Below are 21,976 nucleotides of genomic sequence, written 5' to 3'. Positions count from 1 at the left end.
AACTTCCAATTAATTCATTCAGAAATTGCAAATGTCGTCAACTTACTGCTGCGCTCCTCGGACAACGCAGGATACTGGACGAGCTTAAGCCCAGATGAAGGACAGATGGTTTTACTTACAGCCAGGAAAGGTTGAGTTAATGCCAATCGGAAGAGGCGAATGCCTCAAGGAGCCAGTGAGCACCTTTCTGGCCTGTGATTAGTCATTGATGGTGGATCAAAACCACATTCCTCTACCTCCAGTGGATAGGAAGGCTTTTTCTAGCCCTGTTGGAGAAAGACACAGCTGCTTTTATTCAGTATCCCATCACCTTCAGGCTGGGCTTATTGAAACAACTCTTATTCAACTCAGACCAGAAGCTTACCATGAGGCTGAAGCTGGTTCTCACTATAGCAACCCATCTTCTACATCAAAAAAACCCCCAACCAACCAAAACCCAACCCCTGCAGGGTTCTGCAGCTTCCAACAATTTCCTATTCACTGCCTGACCCATGCCAGAGGTCTGCTGCTAGTCAGTCCCACAGAAGGACAGAATCTGACTGCAGTCAGAGGGTGCATAAACTGGAGCCCTCCAGAGTATTTCCAAGAGGCATGCTCTCTTCACATTGCTTCCTTGCCCTGTAAACAGAGACCAGGCAACGCTAAAATACACTGCTGTTAACTTCATTTTCTGTCATGGCAGCGCTCTCTCCTGCAGAAGGGATTCAGGGACACAAAGTTCCCTGAAGTCTGGTAAAAGCAGGCAGCAGATCTACCAGATGACCAGAAAATGCCCTTTCCTCATCGCTCAGACATATTTTTTCCATGCTGCTCTATCACCCAATCTCCACAGTCACCCCTAGCGTGGCACCAGAGCCAAGCCACCAACCAGCCTGTAATTGGATAATTCTTATGTCTGTTGTCATCTTACCCACATACACCAAAGCAAACACACACAAGAAAGTCCTGGAGAGAAAGGAACATTCAGCAGCACAGTCATGAGATGCTGAAGGTAATTATCACTGTCATGGGAGGCCAGCGAAAAGAAGGAATTTAACTTGCTGCATGGCAGCTATTGTTAACCCAATGGATGAAACTACCTGTTCACCTTGAACCTGTTTGATCTTTGTTAACTAATCTTTCTCCCACAACTGAACGATTGTGAGGCCAGAGAATGGCTAACAGGGATTAATCTGCTGGGGTTGCTGCTTGCCCCCTCACTTATTGGTGTTTTCTAATCTTTTCCAAATTGTTTTCCCCTCTCTTCCTGAAAAGCCTTGCTGGGGAGATTGCAAAATAAACTCCAGAGAAAGGATCTAATAGGAATTTTTTGTAGACACCAAAGCAGGACATTTATTCTGTTATTCCTGAAATAAAGCCAGGTCACAGTGGTATGCCAGCTCTCTTCCTTCCCCTTTACTCCTCTTGTACAGTGAGTTGACGAAATACAGGAGGAGGAGAAAAGGAACCTTTCAAGAGACAGGCATTTAAAAGAAAAAGATTTGGGATGTTATTGGCAACAGATGAGGTGTAGGTATTGCATTATGAAGGTGTGGACTTTTCTAGCCAAGTTTCATGTGAAACATCTAGGCAGGCCCAGCACAGCAAACTCAGTGTAGAGGCTGTGAAAGTTGGGTTTAATCATATCACAGCTGTAATGGGAGTGCTGGTGTTAATTCCCTTGACCTTATTTCATCTTCCTGTAGCTCAGTGTCTGAGCTATGGAGTGGGAATAGCTCAACATCCTTTCTCCTTTGTCAAAACGGAGGTTCCCTCTTAACTGTGCCCACGCAGTGCTTTGCACTTGGAGGATCTAACTTCAGTCAGGATTGTTAAGAATCTACACCATAGATAAACTAGGAGTTTCTGTGATCAGTAAGAGCAACAAAGGCTGGTTTTCTAAGCACTTGGTCTCAAGGATAAGCTTAATGTGAATTTTTTGGTGCCTCATGAGATTTGAGCTGTTTCTTCAGCCTGCTCCTTAGTAGAGTACCAGTAGAACAACATCTCTTAGGTGCTTTTGTGAGCTGTGAGTGTTTTCTCACAATAGTTTGTGGGCTTGGGCCAGTGACAGGCAGAGAAATGAGGAAAAACCAAAGCGATGTTGTTGCAAAACTGCTCAGGGATGATTAAGATCAGGCAGAGTTTATGCAGTTGTGACTTACATTATACTCTGCCAGGCATCTAACAAGCAAAACCTGCCACAGCAGGGAGGAGGTGTTTCTTGAGATCCGAGCAAGGTGTCCTTGAAGCATAACAATGCCTCTGCATCTGAGAGGTGGCCATGCAATTTGGAAATGAGACCAGCGTTGAGAGGAAGAGGAGGCAGTAAGGAGCCAGAAGCCTTGAGGACAGCATATTCTCCATGTTTCCTCAGCTGTAAAATTAGATGATAACATTTCATAGAGGAATGATTATCCTGTCGTGTCTTACAGCACTTTGTGCAGGCAGAGCTCTCTATAAATGCTAAATTCTGACAAGATTCAGGCATTGCAGTGAACTGTGAAAATAATTATAAGACCGGGGAGAGGGGTAAGTTGTCCAAACTTTTTTTATATCTGGCCAAATTTAATTTGAATCCTTACCCTGAGTGGTTCAGATGTCCCTAGTGGAGCCTAAATTATCCTTGTGTTACCCACAGATGAGGTTCCCTCAGGTCAGAGTCAAAGTATACAAAGCCCGGCATGGACTCTGAGATAAACACAGATCTTTGTTTTCTGAAATCCAGCAGTTATGAATCTGGATCTCTGACTGTGAAATGTAGCTCTGTCCTGCTTCTTCTTATTTTTTTAAAAGAAACTCTAGCTCCATCTAAAGCAGATTTTGGGAGCAGAAAGATGCCAAGTTCCATGCAGTCAATTTCCAGCATCCTTAAATGCACTTCAATTTTCCGGGGCTGTTTTTTATACTGCTGCTGGGTCAGAGCTGAAGTTCCTTCTGCAGTTCTTCCTCAGGCAAAAACTCCATTGTAGCTAAGTGTAGAAAAATATGGGTGAAACTGAGCCAGGATGTGAGAATTCAGCCTTGTTTTATTGGCTCAGATCTTGTGGATGGGGCAGTGAGCTAGGATGCTGGATGTGGGGCTTGTATGCCTCTTTTTTTCTCGTTTTCCTGCTGTCTCCCTCCCCTGACCTCCAAGTTTCCAGTTGCTTTCCTTTACCACTCACGTGTTCTGTGAGCATATTTGCCAAGTGTGTAGGACATCACTGGTGGGTTTTCTTTTTTTTCTTTTTTTTTTTTCGCTTGTATTGCAAAACCTCCCATGCCCTTCAAAACATGTAAACAGACTCATCCTGAAGAAAGCTTGTGACTCCTTTGTTTTTCAAGTGTCCACTGTTGTCTTTTTGTGCGTGTGCTGTTTCTGTTGTTGTTCTGGCAGAAACACTCCTATCTTAGATTGAAGTGACTTACAGGGCTTTTAAGGGCTTGTGGGGAAGATTTCCTAAACCTTGGTATTTCCTGTTGTGAGAAGTCCAGTCTGTGCTAAACTGGAGAAAGAGAAAGAGAATTGCTGAAGGAAAATATTTAGATGGCTTTGATTCCAATTTTTTAAAAAAAGTCTTTATGGAAAAAAAACTTCATGCAGAGATATTAAGTTCTTAGGTTGCAGCAAAGAGCCTCAGCAGCTCTAACCAGAGTGAGAGAAAGAGGTCAGCTATGAAGGAGAGGAACCTTGTATTTATGACTCAATTGTTCACTCTTCCTTTAGATCAGGACAAATTTTACAGCCGAATTTATGTGTATTTGGAAAACAAAAAATGCTATGAAAAAATGAAAATTGTGAAAAGCATAGTTTGTCTTGGATACACACACACCACACCCCCTAACTCCCACCCCAGTTTTTCAGTTTTCCTACTGGGGAGTTAAATTTCAAAGTATTTTTGGCTTTTCTAGTTTTGGAAAGCTCCTAAGTTTTGGAGTGTTGTCAAATCCCTGTGAAAAATTAGAGAGAAAAAAAAAAGAGAGGGACCGTATTTCATTTCTCTCCACATTTTTCACAGGAAATACTTCACGTTTTTGATGAACTCTGCTTTTCTGCTTTGCCAGTTCACAGCCTGAACTGTAGAAATTAAAGGGAAAGGCACTCTATAGGTCGGAGCATATGTGATGTTGTTATATAGTGCAACAAAGAATATAGAATATACCGAATATGCTTGCTAGAACAGAATACATAGAATACACTTGCTAGAACTTTAACTAGACTCATTTTAAATACTTTTTTTGATTTGTTAATTTGGCTGTATCTGAATGTCAACACGAAGGTCCTGGACACATTTAACTTTGTGCATGGTTTCTGCCTGCAATATGTAAGGGTAGAACACATTCAAATGTGTACAGAATTTGTCTCATTTTTCACACAGGGCCTGATTTTCTGCTGGCATAAGCCCATGAAAATCACTGAAGCCACATGGACTTCCATGGCCAGCCTCCCTTGCAGAGGTTCCATTCTTGTAACTTTTCCATTAGACTTTTCCATCCTATTACACTTGGCCAGCTCATCTCAAAAAACCCCTCATCACTGTGTTGGGCATTCACACTGGGGTTGTTTCCAAACGTACTCTTAATTTGCCTTCACTCGGGAGCAAATCTGACTTGCTTTCTTGCTTTTCCTTCATTCTGTGAAATCTGAACTACAATAGGGTGATTTACCTGGGTTCTGGAGGTTTCCTTCAGCATGGGGAGCCACAAGTCAGGGAACACTCCTCAGAGCAACAGTTGTTCTGTCCCTAATCACAGATGTAAATGAAGGGATGGCAGAAGTGAGTCCCTGCTACCGTCACTAGTGCATCCACCAGACTTGCAGCCAAAAGACCCCAGCTCTTGAGCTATGCTGAGTGCTGTTTTGGTGGCTGCTTCAATGGTTTTGCAACTTGGAAACAATTTACTTCCCTGAATTTAAAGATGATGAAAGACAGAGTCTGTTTAAAAAAAAAAAAAAGGAAAAAAAAGAGGGAGGGCGGGGGGTGGGCAAAAATCACATTCTTGCTGTAACTGGACTGTACCTTTCAAGTGGTGGTGGTGTTTATATCATGAAACATTTTCTTTTCATGAGTGTACATCCTCTGAAAAATAACCAGTGAGAGACCAGAACCTTGATTGCACTGGCTCTAGCAGGCTCACAGGACCACATAGCCTGTGACTGTTTATTCCTTTGATCTCTAGTCATGCTTCCTGACAGTGCAACCTTTCCGTCTGGTTTGTAGGAGGAAGATGATGATGGCCTTCCAAAGAAGAAGTGGCCGACAGTAGATGCCTCTTATTATGGTGGACGAGGAGTTGGTGGCATCAAACGAATGGAGGTAATATTAGATACCAGTTCATGTGTCAGAAGATCTTATTTGTGAACTGAGCTGTGATATCGTCCTGCAATTTACCCAGAAAGAAACTCAGGAGATAAGCACAAACTTCTTTCAGCTTTTTTGTACATCTGAGCTCAGATGGTTTTTATATAGGAACATTTGAGAGCCAAACATAGATTACTTAAGTTTGGGACCGTCTTTTTTCTTATAGTAGAGTAAGGTCCTGGTCCACGCCTGGGATACAGGGGCAGTGTTGCCATACAAATGACAAGGAAATATTTTTAGTTTTCTGAAAACCTTCCCCACTCTCAACATTTCTCATAAATCACAAAAGTTCAAAGTTTGGGGTCTAGTCTAGAAACAAGCTTCACAGCCTGTGGCTTGCTCTTCACCTTTGATTTGGACACTGGGAAAATATGGACCAGGATCTAGTTATTACAGCAGGGATGTAACCCTCTGCAGCAGCTACTATTGTAATATGCCCTGACACCGTCTTTTCAGGTGCGCTGGGGAGAAAAGGGCTCCACCGAAGAAGGTGCTAAGTTAGAGAAAGCCAAGAATGCCAGAGTCAAGATGCCAGAACAGGAATACGAGTTCCCTGAACCCAGGAACCTTGCGAACAACATGCGCAGGCCTTCCTCTCCTCGGAAGTGGTACTCTCCAATCAAGGTAAGTCCAGTCCAGCATTGTACTGCATAGGATGTTTCCAGGAGATCTGTATTAAGTGTTTTCACATCCAAGGTGAAGATGTAGAGCTGTCCGCAAACCTGTGATCTCCAGATGCTGCTGGAGTAGCTGTGCCTGAGGGAGTCCCACTGAACACATGCCTAGGGAGGTGCTATAGAAAGGAGCCACATGGGGCAACGGGAATTGCCCACCAGGTTGATAAGTTTTTGGGGTTGCATTGGTTTCTTAGACCAGAGTAGGATCCTGACCTCTTCCAGTCATGTAGTTAGCTTCTGTAAAGTGCTTACAGACTTGACTGCACTTCCAAGGGCAGGCCCTTTAGTCCACACTGCATATTCCCTGAGACGTAGGGCATAAATAGCATCATCTTTCCTTAGAAGGAGGGGAGAAAAACGGAAGAAAATTGCTGCTAAATGTCACCAGAGAGAGTTGTCCTCAGCAGATCAAGGATTGCAGTGCAGCAGCCGGATGTCTGCCAGCAGGCATGGGTGACGGCTTGCTGCAGGGCAGCGTGCTCACCTCACAAGGAAGGGATGCCCTGCAAGAAGTGTTTGGCTAAAGTTAGAGTGTCTCAGATGTGGAAGGTCAAATTCACACTGATATCAGGTCACATGCAATGCAAAGCTGCACAACAGTTGCCCACAAGAACTGGGAAGAGCTCTCCTTCTCTGCCATCTGACCCAAGGGCAGGCAGCTGTTCTTCAGTCTATCATCTTCACTAATACAAATGGTTAGCAGTGTACAAAACGGAAACAAGGAAGCAACTGAATACTTCACTGAAGCAAAAATCTTCATTGCGTATGTGAATGCTTCTCGTGGTTTAAGAGAAACAAACCACACAAAACAGATTATTAGTTGCATCATCCAGGGCATGGTGTGAGGGCACTCTGATGTCAGAAAGCTAATCTTTTACATTCAGGACAAATTAAGCTGTCCTCAGGAAAGGAGGGCAGCTTAACTACTGTATAAATACTCTAACGAAAAGAAAAAAAGAATAATCTCACACTCCTCTCTCTCAGGTTTAACTCTTGGGAAATGCTAATATCCTCCTTGTCTCTTTTCAGTCTAGGGCTATTTGTAGCAGCACTGTGGTTATCAGTCTCAAAAAGACTGAAAATGCCCAATTCATATCCAAGTGCAAGCCTTGCACCACTGGAGCTGGGTTCCCTTTTTGAAGAGTGAAGATGCGGGTTAGGGAGTTAGAAACCCTCTGCAGGCAATTTATCTGCAAGTAGTCTGCAAAGAGGGGGTGTGTAACTGTTGTGGGGTTGTAAACTTTTTGGTGTGTAGAGCTCACCTTAAACTTTTTGCTGGGGAGCGGGGAAGTGCCTCACTGCTGGAAATTAGAGGTTTTCTTCCTCCCTAGTGGCAGTCAATCTAGTCAGACATATTCTGTCAGCCAAGTTGTTGCAGTGCAGATATATTACACTGCAGTACACCCAGGTTTCCCGGTGTTGTCTCTTGTTACTGATCACCTCTAAGCAGTGCCCATAGGAATTTGGGCAAGTCATGTGTATTGGCTTTCCTCAGCCATTGATCTTGCACCTGGTTCAAATCCAGTGATGGGAATGACAAAGATGCACAAGGGAGTAAGAGTGGTTTCCGGAGGATATGGAAATGTGAGCCTCTTTGAAAATTTGGTCCAATGCCCTCTCTCTCTTCCCCCTTAAAGATTACCATCTAATAAACATAGCCTACCAACAAGTCATTTGCAATTGTGTTATAATGACTTCAACATGTGTTCACGAAGGTTTTTCATTCCCATAGTGGGACAGGTTAGAGAGTCAACTGTTTTCAGTTCAGAGTGGGAAATGCAGTAATCGCCATCCCATATAGCTGCTCCTTTGTTCCTAAATGCATTGCATTGCCATTTTGCATCAGTGCAAAGCATTTGTAAACCACCCTCATCCCATCTGGGAGATTTTTCACTCCTACTGTGTGCTCATGGAAATGACCTCATCCAGCTGAGAGACGCAGCTCAGTTGCTTTTTGCATGCTGCAGCCAGAAGCATTCACAGCACACAAAGCTACACTCTAACCACCGAGGAGCTGAACCACTGATTTTAGCACAGAGCACCCTGAATACATGCTCAGGCAGCTGGAATCCATGTGGGTACTACTACCTGAGATCGTTAGTTGAGAGCTGGCTCCTTTCCCATAGAAGATGTGCTGCATTTCTCCCCTCGTCCTTCACCAGCTCACAGTGTTGCATTACAGCCTCAGGAGACTTTCAGTTAATTTTCAGAGTTTATTCAGCATGGTAGGAAATCAGTTCTGAACATAGGAGGCAAGTTTGCAGATCTGCGTCCCAGCTGGAAATTCTCTAAAGTTCCAGAGAGGCTTGGAGGAAAGATTCAATGTATGTAATGGGTTCAAGTTCAGTTCTGACTCTGACTAGGAACAGCTTTTACTTTGTAACAGCAAGAATTCAGTTATAAGGGGGCCTACAAATATTAGGCATATCTGATGGGTGATAGATATTCTTAATTCCTTTAGAAATATCTCTCTTATCTACCATTCAAATTGTATGCAATATAAGGACAGTTCCAATCCAAGACCCCATATCCAAATACTCCCATAACTTTGCGGTGTTCCACATCTGGATAGTATTTAGCAGCCTGAGTCTGTCTGTGGACAAGAATTTACCTAATTATTAATTGCCACCACACCCCTTATTGAACTGCACCCAAAAAAAGACAGTGTATGCGGACAGGATAACTGTATCCAACACTTTCCACAGGGACAATCATGAGCAGTCATCCAAACCAGAGGGGATCATTCCTATGAAGCAGGGGTCCTGCTATTACTCTCCTTGTGCCATAAGGAATTAGCAAAATTGGCAAAATTCATCAACGCTCTTGGCAGAAGCTCTTGTCCTGAAGATGTAAGCACATGAAGATGAATTTGCATTGTGTTATGCAGGGAAGCTATCACATCACAGAGTGGTAACAGGCAGAGGGAGGCGAGGAAGGATAGCCTATTAGGTCATTGGGTCTGTACTCTCAGCCAAAGCAGGACTGCTAACTTGAATCTATCCCTTACTGCTTTTTCCAGTCTGGTTTTTAAAATAACATAGAGGCTTCCACCACTTCTCAGGGGGGAATGTCTTCTGATACTCAGCTTAAGTTTTCCCTCATCCCCATGCTCCAAGTGCACTCAACTCCTTTGGTTAAAGCAGATGTGAAATTTCCACCCGCTCCACTGGACTGGTTGAAACACCTCTTTGGAAGGTAGATAAATATGCATGTAACAAGCTACTTTAAAAAAAAAATTAAAAAATCATTTGCAAAGGAGGAGGGCAATGAATTAAATCTCAGGAACAGCAAACCAAGGTAGCTTGAATCTGACCAAGAGCCAGGAAATTCACATTTTAGGGCCAGTCATCTTGCTCGTTTTCTCCGTGCAACACAAGTGCCAGCCTTTACATAGAGTGTTCTGCCTTTTACTGTTTTATCTGATGGAGCTCTTCCTCCCTCTCTCTGTTAGTCTTCCCAGAGTTACATCTATAAGGTAGGTAGACAGCTGAGAGTGGATAGATTGCTTTTTTAAAATGCTCTAGGGATTTATTTGCTACCAAATATGGCTCCTGACACTTCACAGATTGTTATTGTTATTATTATTATTTGCTGCTGCTACTATGTAGCACAATGCCAACTGGATCACCCTGCTTTTAAAATATCATTTCAACAGTTTGAAAGGTCAGTGCAAATAATCCAAGGAGAATGACAAGTCTGAAAACTTCCTAAGAAACTTGCCAAATCCTCAGTACCTCTGACACAGGGAGGGGCAGCACAAAACATAAGTGCAAGTCAAGGATCATAAAGGACCATGCCTCTTGTTTTAATTTGATTCAGGACATGCTCCCTGCGACAGCCAGCTTGCAGCTCTGTATGCTTTGGTTTGGTCAGCCCCTTTCCTCCTACCTCTATTCCTACCTCTGCTTTTATCTACCTAGCTACCTCTCCTTTCTTTCTCCTTGTCAGAGATTTATAGTGCTTGTTTGACTTCAAAAGGACCACTATCGATCTCTAAAAAACAATGCAGAAAGGACCACAAGACAAGGCTAAACTCACTGTTCATCCACAAAAACTCACATGCAGAGCCTGCCTCAAGGCTGAGGTTGAGCCACAACTGGTGCTCTCAAAAAGAAAACTCAGGCGAATCCTAAGTGGAGGCTACTCAAGCATTTACTAAGCCACGTCACCCTGGCACGTTTTCTAGCCTTTGTCTCTCCTGTCTCAATTTACAAAGCTGACATGGCACAGCTTCCTTGCTGGAAGGGGCCCAAGGGCAGCTTGGATTTATGGGCAGCTTACAAAACTGCCTCTGACACCACCCGATACCAGTTCTCAGGAGCACTCGAGGTATCGGGTCATTCACTAAACCAGGAGCAATACAGTGCTGAATTAACCCCTAATTCAGGGAGAGAATGTGTTCATATTAAATCAATGGCTGAACTGTGCCCTCCTTCATCTGCTCTGATTGTTTCTTCTTTCTGGACTTCGTATCTAGTAGGACTCAAAGCTTTATTTGCCTCCAGACTTTTTTTTTCTTTTTTTTTTTTTTTTTCTCCAAGCGACCTTGTGCTTCAATTGCAAAGGCGTTCCCAAACACAGAGACACAGCCCATCCACTGGAGAGCACAGAAGTGTTTATGTTTCCAAGTGAATGCATTGCCATTTTCATTTCTTCAAGCAACATAATCCTTTCCATGGCCAACTCTCCCTCTCTTCCACTTGGATGTCTCAGGCAGACCCTGAAGCTCCATTTAGACTCCCAAAGATGGAGCTCTTGGCTTTTCCCAAGAAATCTTGGTAGGCTCTTGGAAATTAGGACTGTGGAATAAAAAGGACTTTTTGTTCCATGGAAAGTTGTAATTTTCCCTCTGGTTTCCTAAAGGAGAAATGGAAGAAAAATGTATTTATTTCTTAAGTTGTCAGAGGTGACAGGAGATCAAGAGCTTTAACCAGCTGATTTAGGGGGAAAGATGGATTGGGATAGACACCGATGGCTTCCCTTAGCTCTAAGACTGTGCTGTCCAAATACAGAAGAGTCTGACAGAGGAGTTTCTTGCTTCCTTTGAGAATAACGGACTTTCCTGGCTCTCATCTTAGGAAGTCTTTTCCCCAGTATCCTATGGAAACAAGATCTATGCAGTCATTCTGTCTGTCTGTCTGTCTCCACCCATGTATCCCTCCAACTCCAAAAGCTTTGAACCATTGGCTCAACGCACTGGTTGAGGACTACAGGTCTCAACGAGGATTACGGCCCTAGTGGTTTCTTGAAAAGGGAAGAGACAGACTTTCCATCCCCATGAAAGGAAGCGTATACATTGAGTGCACCAAGTCTTTAATTAGATACCAGAGAACCAGTGTGGCAGAAAGACCTTATAAGTACCCTGGGTGTCAGGGAGGTCTCACCTTCACAGACACTGATGTTCGCTGTCAGCCCTGAGACCCAGGCTATCAGGAAAGCAAGCTTCCTTACCGCTAATAAAGCTACTTGCTCTTTTCCCACCACCACTGCAATATTCACCTTACATTTCCATTTGCTTAATTTTGTCCCACAATAGTTACACGAGGCAATTCTGCTCTCACAAAATTTTTGTAGTCTTTATTTCCAGGAAACAGGTAGCAATTGTACATGCGTTTGAGCCCAGTCAAGGGTAGCTGGGTTTTTGGGTTTGATCCTCTTGACTGCAGGAAGTAGTTTTGTACCAAGGGGCAACTTTGTACATTCTCAGAGTAGCTTGTCTCGTCTCTGCAGATACAATAAAGCTTACTGAGTATTACTGGAAGGGGTTTCACTCGCGGTGCCTGCTTTTATATCATTTGTATCAAACGCATATCATGCATTCGTAGCATCTGGAACAATACTAATGGAAAGCTTTACAAATACTGTCTGTTGTTAACCCTCTCAAGAAACTTTTACAATTCTCTGGGTATCATGCAGTTAACAGACCAAGGGTCAAATGAAGTTTGAATATGAAAGAGGGTTTGATAGATTAATCTTCAGCTTGTAATGTATCTGTAGTCTTCCGCTGAGCCAGCCAATGTGCTGCACTCATGTAAACTCTTCTGCAGGTGTCCTAGAAGCTGAATCCATTTTGAAAGTGGAACCCTGGCCTATTAGTATGGGGATATAGCAGGGAATCCTTCAGCAGCAGATGTATGTTTCAGAGGAAATGATTCAGTGGGTATTTCTACATTGCAGAGCCCTGTGCTGCTCCTTCTGGCCTTGTTCAGCTCATTTGGAAAATAACCACAGGCTTGGCATTTTGTGTCGCTGCTGAATTTCAATGAGGAATGAACGCTTTGTCTGCATTGCAGAGAAGTATTGCAGGGAGGGTCTGACCCCACATCTCAACCAAACTTTCTGCCAACAAGAGCTTTCAACACGCTGGGTTTTGAGAAAAACTTGTCTGGGTCTGTGCATGTGTGTTCGGGTATGAGACCACACAGCAAGGTGAACAGCTTGTCAAGCCCAGTGCAGTGTGCTGAAGGCAGCCGCTGTAGGCAGCTGATACTGAGCTTATAGGAATGGAGAAATTTGAAAGATGTGTGTTATTACCTAGAAACATGTAAATATTAACTGACACGTGGGGTGGGACTGGGGAGGTTGTGTGAGACCCAGTAACCTGATGCTCTCTTGCTAGGATGTAGCTGACATGAAAGATGAAGTGGGTGGTTACACAGCACCTAGCTGTGACTCGGCTGTCTTGGCTGTGTGGAGAGACAGTCTTTCAGTCAGTTCTCCCAGGCAGATTGTTTTGACACATAAATCACAATTATTTCTAATATGTCTCTGTGGTAACCTAGAGCTGGAGGCAAGCCACTCAGCCAGCCAGAGGAGGCAGAATAGTTAGGAAATGCATCATATAAATTCACCTGATTGCTTTTTGCATTGATTTAGCATTTGCTAGCAATGAGGTCAGGAGCTGAATAGGTATTGGACTTTCAGCCCAGGAGGTATCTAAGCGACCTATTACTTTTGGAGATTTTCAGAAGAACACATAAAGGCTAGACACACGATACTGTTGACTCTCAGACATATCTGCTTATTGCTCATCTGAAAGCCTCTTCCTTTGCACTTGCGGCAAGTTTGGAGCAAGTTTCTGTGAGAGAAAACATTGCTCTCCATCATCTTGTACGAGCACAGCAAATAGTTAAGTAAAAAATGTGTAGGTCTAAGCTGCATTGTCCCTGCACTGCACTTTGCACAGCACACTGTTCTTGCGCAGAAGATAACACTGTCTTTCTTTTAATTGCAGGGGAAATTGGATGCTCTCTGGGTCTTGCTGCGGAAAGGTTATGACCGTGTATCTGTGATGCGCCCACAGCCAGGAGACAAGGTACTGTGCCTCAAAACGTTTTTTTTACAGCTAGGGAAATATAAAATCCCTCTAAAGTTTCTGACTGCCTTTGCATGTGGGACTGAAGGCAGACACTTATGACAGCTTAGAAACAAAAATTCAGTTATGTCTATCAGCTTTTGCAGTTTGCAGCTGCAGTTCATGGCAGTTTGAGTGATACAGTTTCAAGTATGAAAACTGTCCAGGTGCAGGGACAGAAATACCCATTGAAGATCCCAGTACAGTCTTGTTCTTAGATAATATAGCTACTTTCAATTAATTACATAATTAATTCTAATGAATAGTAAGGAATATTTCTGCATATTTTCCTTCATTAAAATCTTACATTCTGAAATAACACTGAACATACACATACATATATATATATTTTGCTATAGAAATTTAAACTTCATGGGCACTTTTACAACGCAAAGTTTGCAGAATGAGGTTTGGACTGCTGTGTGAGAGGGAGGAAGTATTCCCATATATTTCCAGTAAAAACTGGGTTTGTGCAAATTTCTGTACATTAATGTGTGCTTGTGGGTGGCAACAGAAACCATTGAAGAGAACGGTCACTTTACAGGAATGATACTGTGTATGACAGCAGGATGCTATAGAGCCAACCCTCATGTCCAAGGTACTAATCTCCTCCTTTTCGATGGAATTAAATGTTTGGGTGCTTCCCAAACCATTTCATGACACTTCTCCCCAACTATCTCTAGCCTCGCTGGGCACTGAAGTGGCCAACACACACAGGGAGCATGAGAGCTGCACCTGAGCTTTGCAAATTTAGTCTGTGTTCAAGGCACACAACGTGGGTGGGTTGAAATCCCTGTGGCAGCCACAAGAAATCCCTGAACTCCTTGCAATGTAGATGGTTACACCCAGTTGCCCAGGGCTGTTCCAAATCCAAGGGTGGAGAGTTAACATCTCTCTGAGCCGCTGTCTATATTCACCTCATGGTAAAAAATGGCAGTTATATTAATGTCTTATGCAGTTGGTTTACACACCTCTGATGTAAATCAACAAAGGAGATTGGAGTTGCTTCAGGAATATATTTGGCCCAAAGCTAACTGTGTAGCATTGTGAAGGCTTCAAGAAACTCAACTGCACATGAAACACCAATGTAATTTTTTGGTGGAAAATCACAGCTCTGTAACATTTGGCTCTCTGTAAGGTTTTCCTTTGCATACAGGACCAATGAACTTATGTGAATAAAAAAGGTTTAATATTTTATTCCTTTAGGGGAAAGATTTGCTAATATGTCATCACTGAGTGTGATACTGATTTCTGGGAGAAAAGGTCATAACATACAGATAACATAACATAGCAATTTTCCCACAGAAATCAGGGTTTGAAGAATGCCTATTCGATGAATAATTTTTTGACTTGGCAAACTATGATTATTTACATGAAAGATGCCACTTCCATTTACACTAGGGAAAATCCAGAGCTGTTTAACTGAACCTGTTACAGTTAGCAGCGATTTATACTAGTGCTCCTAGCAGGCTCCATCCCTTTTTGGTGATGTATCTCGTAGACATGCAGTTCAGTGACCTGTCAGCATAAGCCAGAGCAGAATTAGCCCATATAGATGTTATATGATCCAGCCTTGAAGTAAATAAAGCTCTTTATGATTCTGCTGTGCTAGAAAGGATCTCTGACTGCAGTGCAAGTATAATTTAGTGTGAAAGAGAAGCTGGCTGAAAATGCACCCAGGCTTAGAGCTGCTAAAATACCCGTTTCTCTCCAGCTGACTCCTGGAAGACTTGCAAACGTTTGGGCACTTTTCTGTGTAGATATGAAGTGCTTCTCGGACTTTCTGTGAGGGTAAACTGCTCTTAGAACATTTGTTTTCCTTCATGGAAACAAAGCTATGAGCTCTGAGTGTTTGTTGTCTTTGAATAACCCTGAGTGACAGTCTTGATGTTTTTAATCACTTTCAGACTTAAGTGAGCAGTTTATGTTGATTCCTTTACAGTAGTGACGTAAGTACCAGGTGATGTCACTCCCAACAGTACAGGCAAAACCAATGTGATAACTCACTGCAAAACACTGAAATGACATTTGTTAGTTTACACAGCTGAAATGGCAGAATTAAGCAGGGTTTTCCCCTCCTCTCTTCAGCCAAAATGTGGGGGTCGTTTCCTTACTTCAGATTTAAAGTAGGGAGAAGAATCCAGATTTCAAGCACTGGGTTCAGCTTTGGCATTTCTGAGTCATCTCCCATCTTGCTATAGACATTCCCTGTGATTCGGATACTAGTTTTAGTCTGTCATACCTCACTTTCTCCTTTGTAGACATAGAAAGGGATTTTACCAGACCTGGGCATTCGGTGGGTTGGCTTTACAACATTTAGAGGCTTGTGTGCAAGGGACTGGGAAGGAATGAGGCAATATTGCTGTTAACTGAACTACCACAATCTACAACTCTGCCTTGGGAGACAAATTAGTCAAAAAGAAAAGCAAAAGGTTGCCAAAAGAGTTGCAAAAAATACACCTCAGAAAATAAGGAGCCTCTAAGCCCTATTTGATCCCTGCTAATCTCCCTCCATTCTTCTCCGTGCCGCTGTTCTTCTGAGCGAAATTTAAATGCATATCCAAACCTTAGGATACAAAAGTTGCATGATTCAGGTTACCTTAAGGCTAGTGGCTTCTCCCAGGTCAGCAAACATCATATATCTCATAAAACACATTACTGTGCTGGTGTGATTGGAAATCCAGTGGGAAGGTCAGTGCTGAATTGATGGGGATGGCAGCATGGAAACATCTGCCAGTGTTGAATGCAGCTGTCAGTGCCTTCAATGCAGATAGTCCTGAGTCAGTGTGAACAGTTTGCTTTCCATGCAAGAAAAAATATCAAGGATAAGGAGCAATTCCACAGAAAATCTTTTTCAAAATGAAACCTGTGTCTGTAGGACAGTGTTGCAAAAGAAAAGGATCGGATGTGTTGCACTGAAATGATGGGAAATTTCTACACGTGCAAACAACTGTGTGGCCAGAATCCCCTGCCTGGGAAGTCAGGGCTGGTTTGGATGAGCGTGAATCCAATCCCTGCCATTAGCTTGGAGACTTTTCACAGTACCATGACAAGAGGGCCTCAGGATTACTTATAAACACATAAACACAGTCCTTCCTCTGAAGTGGGGGTTTAATAATCTGTTCATCGTTTCCTTTGTCCAACTTGGGACACAGTTCGTAGCATCTCTCCAGCTTGCAACAAGACTCACAGGAACAGCGTTTCAATCCTTGGCTGTCCAAAACCAGGACCAGTTTTGTGATGGATGCATGGCCTGTGCACCAGGTCACTTGGCAGCCATGTTTATACACTGGGTCACATGCCAGGAATACCACCAAACATATGATATGTCTTATGGCTGACAGCTAGTGTGAGGAAGGTGTCTTTTGACACAGTGCTCTGAGATACAGCATGTCACCTCCTTGACCTGACATGCAGACTGAGGCCAACTGGCTGTATCCAACAGGTTTAGATGTTCCTAGTGCAGGAGATGGTGAAGGACAGCACTGTGGAGGACACTCACACCCAGGCAGCCCTGCATAGACACAAGGATGCTCTCCCAACCATGTGTTTTTGGTGTAGGGTTTGCCAGCACTGAAGATTAGCCAGCAGGGTAGAGCTGTAAGAGTCATTCTGGCAGTGGTGAGCTCAGCTATAAATTCTGTGGCCTCTCCATGTGGTTCCAGATAGGGCCTTTGGAGCAGGCATCATGGGCCAGGGTCACAGCAGGGACAAACTTGGTCCTCACCAGGTTACAAAATCTTCAGTGTGGGTGAATGGCAGCAAGTCGGCGGGCTTTAATTGCTGTCCACTGGCAAATTTAGATTTGATCCTGTTCTTCTGGGAAGTGTAGGTAAAGGAGTCCTCTACTGAGCTTGGCAGCCAAGAGGGCTCATCAGAGCTGGTATTGACAACCCCGAGTCAGTCGTGTGGTTTTAAAGTGCAGGCACAACTGGTCTGAAACTTCAGCCCTGACGCACGGGTGTAAACCCAGCCTTGCCAGTCACAGATGACAGGAAGCTTCAGGCAGACAGATATGTGGCTTTGAGGTACTACTGCACAAGGCAGGGCAGCTTCAGCTTTCCAGCTTCTTCCTGACTGCCTAACTTCATCCTGATGCCATTCTTACACAGGGTGCTGCCGTGCTGAAGGGGACCAGGCCACCCATCACTCCTATCCCAGGTCCTCTGCAGGAATGTTGGGCAATGAAGGCTGGGCTGGGCGCTCTGGTTTGCCTACCTGGCACTCACCCAGGAGTTTCAGACTGACTAGCTCAGCTTCAATCATACTGTGCAGCTGCTCAGTGTAGACTTCATAACACAAACTGAATAAATAATCCAGAGTTGCTTAGCAGCAAATGAGCGTGCCCACGCTGCCAGCTACGTACAAACTGCCAGCCATAGCAGTCTTTACAGCATGGGCATGTCCCAGGAATGAGAGAACCAGTGATTAGCAAAGCATCCTACAGTAACCAGCAAGCTCAAACAGAGCCACCAGATTAAAAACCTACCACATGGTGCATTCTCAGGCTAGATAAATATTCAAACACTTGCATGCAAAATTTATGGCTAGTAAAGAGTGGCCTGAAATTTGCAGACAGGGGTCTTTGACCATATGATATTCCTAAGAGCTAGGAAGAGGAGCTGTTTTGAAAGCAATTTGTACCTCCTTCCTTCTCTTTCATGAACAAGAGAGGGAAGCAGATTTCAGACTCCTGGTGTTGTTGAATGGGCACCTTAATTCACCCACCGGTCAACATAAAAAAGTGAAGCCAGATGAAAGGCATCTCTCTCTGCTTTGGAGCCTGAAAAGGAATTGGACTTAATTGCAGGGTTACATCACTTTCCTATATAAGCAATCCCTTGCTATAATCATTTACTTTATCCACTGCCAGCACATGAGCTGAGCTGTTCAAAAAGATCGCTTGCGTAGAGTGAATGATGGATTCAGCTTCGAACACTGTGTTGACTAATTGTTACTGTTTATCTGCCGGAGCCTGTGCAGCTTCCAAGGTACCATGCAAATTGTCAAGAAAGATGTCCCCTGCCCTGAAGTTCACATCAGTCTGTAACAAGACATTCGTTCAAGGGCAGTGACTAATAAATTTGCAATTTATATACATTGCAGTGGATAACGTGGGGAGTGAAGCTTAGATTCCAGTCCTCCTCTGTGTGATCTCAGATGATCCCTTTTCTTTGCCTCATGTCTGTTCATGCCCTGAACCCTTTAATCAAGGTTGAGATGCCTCGTACTAGGACTGTTTCTTCACTGCAAAAGGTACAGTCACAGAAATAACTGACTAGTAATGCTGGATATGGTGCTAGATATTCCTGGACAACAGAGAGCTGAGATGTCTTTAAGGATGACTGCCAGAAAGGATGCCTGCCCACAGCATGGCAGCAACCTGAGCCAGAGTCTTACTACTACAGCTCCACGCAAGCTGTGGCTTTCGATATCAGCAGCAGGTCCTGATCAGTATGTTGTTATATCTGCAGCAAATGACCACGTGCCCATCTGCATTTGCAAGAACAAACCATGAAGAAAACTTTGGTCTGGTTTGCAGAAGGCTTTTTAAAAAAACATCTTTTATCCCAAAGCAAAAGGGAAAGAGAGGGATGTTCAGGACCCATTCTGAAGTGCACCCAGAGAGGCTGAGATGCACAAAAAGGTTGTGAAATTTTTTTATTTTTTTTTTTCTGGAGTCAAACCTGGAAATGGTCTGAGGTTACCAGCAGACACAGATGTTTCCAATAAGGCAGGGAAGTCAGAGTCACATGGGATTCCTGTGGTCTTCTCACATTTTCAAGAGACTAGGTTTGCATTCTTGTCAGCATTAATGAGGTTATTTTTACATTCAAAACATCATCAGATGGGGTGATGTAAATCATATATGTATTTTTTTAGAAAACTTTATCACTTTTATCATAGAGTAATGGAATGCTTATTTGTGTAAATTGCTCACTAAGCACAGGATCTAAATAATTATTATCTCTTTGAAGTGTCAGTTGCATTTCCTTGATAAACATTGTTCTGTCAGGAGTTTATGGGAGATTATTAAAATGTATTTCAAGCTCAGACTTGGCCAGGAACATCTCAATCTGGGAGCAAATTCTATTTTAAGTTTTTATTGCATTAATTGTATTTTCATTTTGTGTTTGTATAGGTAAATATAGATGTAGATGGGTATAAATACGGAGAAAAAGTATAACAAAACCGTGTGTAATTATGTGTAAAGATGTATCCTACCTAAATTAACAAAGATGTAGGGAGAGGAGCTTTTTCCAGAACAAGTATAGTTTTGCAAGTTTACTGGTAAAAACACATAAGCTCATATCTTGTTAGCTCTCAGTGATATGGTTCTGGTACAAACTGTGGTTAGTTATGATGAGGGGATGAGGCTACAAAATACATGAAAATGTCCCAATTAAAGTAATCGCAATTGTTCTTTTTACTATGAAAGGAAGAATGTGTGTGTATGCATGTGCTGACATAAAAAAGTGATCTTAATATAAACAGAACTGTCAGAGTATGAAATAAGACAAATTTACAGCCAAATTGCATGAATCTTCACTACAGAAAAGCACTGTTTTTTAACAAAAGCTTACAAAAGTCCCTCTCCCTTCAATCACACTAATGTTTTTATATTAAGGTGAAATGCCAAAACCTAAAATTAACTTGATTTCAGGCTTCGCTGTGAATGTTTTGTGCAAACTACGGAGTTCAGATGACTGCTCTGGATTATATCAGCCATTTATCCCAAATTACCATTGGTCCGATTCTGCAAAGCAAGGACTTGCTCTTGCATGTGAAATCCCACTGCATTTCTGGAGAATCACTGGAGCCTGTGCTCCAGCGCTGCTGACCAGGGATCTACCTCTACACTGCTGTGCAACAGGGGACAGCAAAGAACTGTCCACCCCCAACCAACAATGGTCTGAAAGTCGTAAGCCTAGAGATGGATAGCTCTTCTAATTTGCATCCTGCAATTAGAATTCTGCGTCTAAGGTGTCCAGCTGAGCTGGAGGTTTGTGGGCTGTTCTCATATGGCAGCAGGGAGATCTGAGTGAGGTTTTGGCGCTCGACTGGGAGGCGAAGCCTAGAGTTGCTCCAGTCTCTGCCACTTGACCAAGCCACTTCATCACCTTCCATTTCTCAGAGGCTTTTCCTGGCCTCTATATGAGGCTAATCCAACGTATTGTCTTTCCCAAAGCATTTGTGGAAATGGCTGGAACTCGGTAATAAATTTCAAGGATTAGCAACAGTTGTGGCTGTACAACTGTATTTGCAGGTATGTGTATAGTTTTGCACAGCGGCCTGTGAGTTCACATGGTTACAATGTGATGCTAATAATACAGAGATTCAGGGTTTGGAGGGTCAGGTCTATACATTCTAGACCTGTATGATGCTCAGATAGTTTAAAGTAGAAGTCCAGCAGTGTTTCTCACATGGTGTGCCAGAGTTAATTTTTCTTGTGCAAGCTGAGGTGTTACAAGAAGAAACTCCGTGGGAACCAGGAGCTTGCTTTGCCAAGGCTGTCCTCGCGCCATCTTTGGCACCTGTGGCAGGAGTTTACCTGTTTCGGCAGACTGTGCGTCTCAGTTCATGGGACAGCCCCCCTGCATGCTCCTAGCTGAATGGGCAATCATCACTGTGTCTGCAAAATACAGAGGAAGAAAAAAGCAGCCTGAATCATTGCCACGTTACAGTAAAGTTTCCTTCTTCTCTGTCCATTCTTATGGTTTGAAAAACCTTTAATGTCCTGCACATAATTGTGTGTTTCACACAGGAGATTAGCACTGGCTGCTGTGCCATTTGAGGAATGTGACTGTCCTTTTATTTCAGGCAAATTCAAACTCCCAGAAAACAAAGTCTCCTTTTGATGACTTGCCCTGCCTCGTGGAGAAAACTGTGTACTTGCAAAGACCTATCTGGGAAATAACTAGTTGTCTCTCACTCCCCACACAGTGCTGAAATGGAAGGAAAACAAATCTAAACTGAAAAGAGAGGGACAGTGCTGCCCCATAGCCTGGGGCCTTGCTTCCTTTTAGTAGTGTAAATCAAACCCATTGTGCCAGGTGCTGTACAGCTGTAAAATAAAACCAAAATCTCAGCCATGTTTGAGCCATGGGACAAGATCAAGTATAGACAGATATAGTGAGAATCACTGAGACAATGTGGCAGTACTAATTTATCTGAATGCTCAACAGTGGATCTGCAACACCAGCTGGAATAATCTGTTAATGTAGTTCAAATCTTCCTTTAACCACAAGGAACTTGCAACTAGTTCACTCTCACTCAGCACATCTCCCATGCAGCAAAGAAGGAGCAGTGCAGAGTTCCAGCCAAAACTGGATATATGTGTGTGCGCCTGTGTGTTAGAGCCCGGAGCAGGCGCTGCCTCTGGAGATCAGGCCATAGGAGAGGGAGAGTCCAAAACTCTTGCTGGGTCAGACAAAGCAATACTCTTCTGGACTAGTGGGACAGGGAATTAGACCATCAGGTGTGTCAACTGTGCAAAACTTGCAGAATATACTTTTGTTTGCCAGAGGACAGATGTCTAGGTGCAAGCACTTAGAAGGTGATGTGGGTTTCTCCATGTAACCCAGTGCCACCTCTGCTCTTGATACAAAGGCAGGTGCTGG

The 21,976-nt window shown here is 43.3% G+C and overlaps 1 protein-coding gene across 2 annotated transcripts in view; it reads left to right on the top strand.

Annotated features, from left to right (window-relative positions):
* ANTXR1 (ANTXR cell adhesion molecule 1) overlaps nucleotides 1-21,976 on the top strand; it is a 108,084-nt gene that overhangs the window by 74,051 nt on the left and 12,057 nt on the right. Inside the window, exons 15-18 of one of the 2 annotated variants that reach the window (XM_075736740.1) lie at nucleotides 5,184-5,279; nucleotides 5,781-5,948; nucleotides 13,236-13,316; nucleotides 18,462-18,588. In XM_075736740.1, the coding sequence (XP_075592855.1) occupies nucleotides 5,184-5,279; nucleotides 5,781-5,948; nucleotides 13,236-13,316; nucleotides 18,462-18,509 (393 nt within the window). In that variant the 3' untranslated portion in view covers nucleotides 18,510-18,588. Of the gene's footprint in view, nucleotides 1-5,183; nucleotides 5,280-5,780; nucleotides 5,949-13,235; nucleotides 13,317-18,461; nucleotides 18,589-21,976 lie in introns of those variants that run through there. The other variant, XM_075736739.1, reaches the window with a different exon arrangement.

The sequence above is a fragment of the Balearica regulorum genome, chromosome 27 (genome assembly GCF_011004875.1).
Source record: "Balearica regulorum gibbericeps isolate bBalReg1 chromosome 27, bBalReg1.pri, whole genome shotgun sequence".
Classification (NCBI taxonomy): domain Eukaryota; kingdom Metazoa; phylum Chordata; class Aves; order Gruiformes; family Gruidae; genus Balearica; species Balearica regulorum.
Note: the sequence above shows the minus strand (reverse complement) of the source record. Positions and strands in the feature narration are given on the sequence as shown.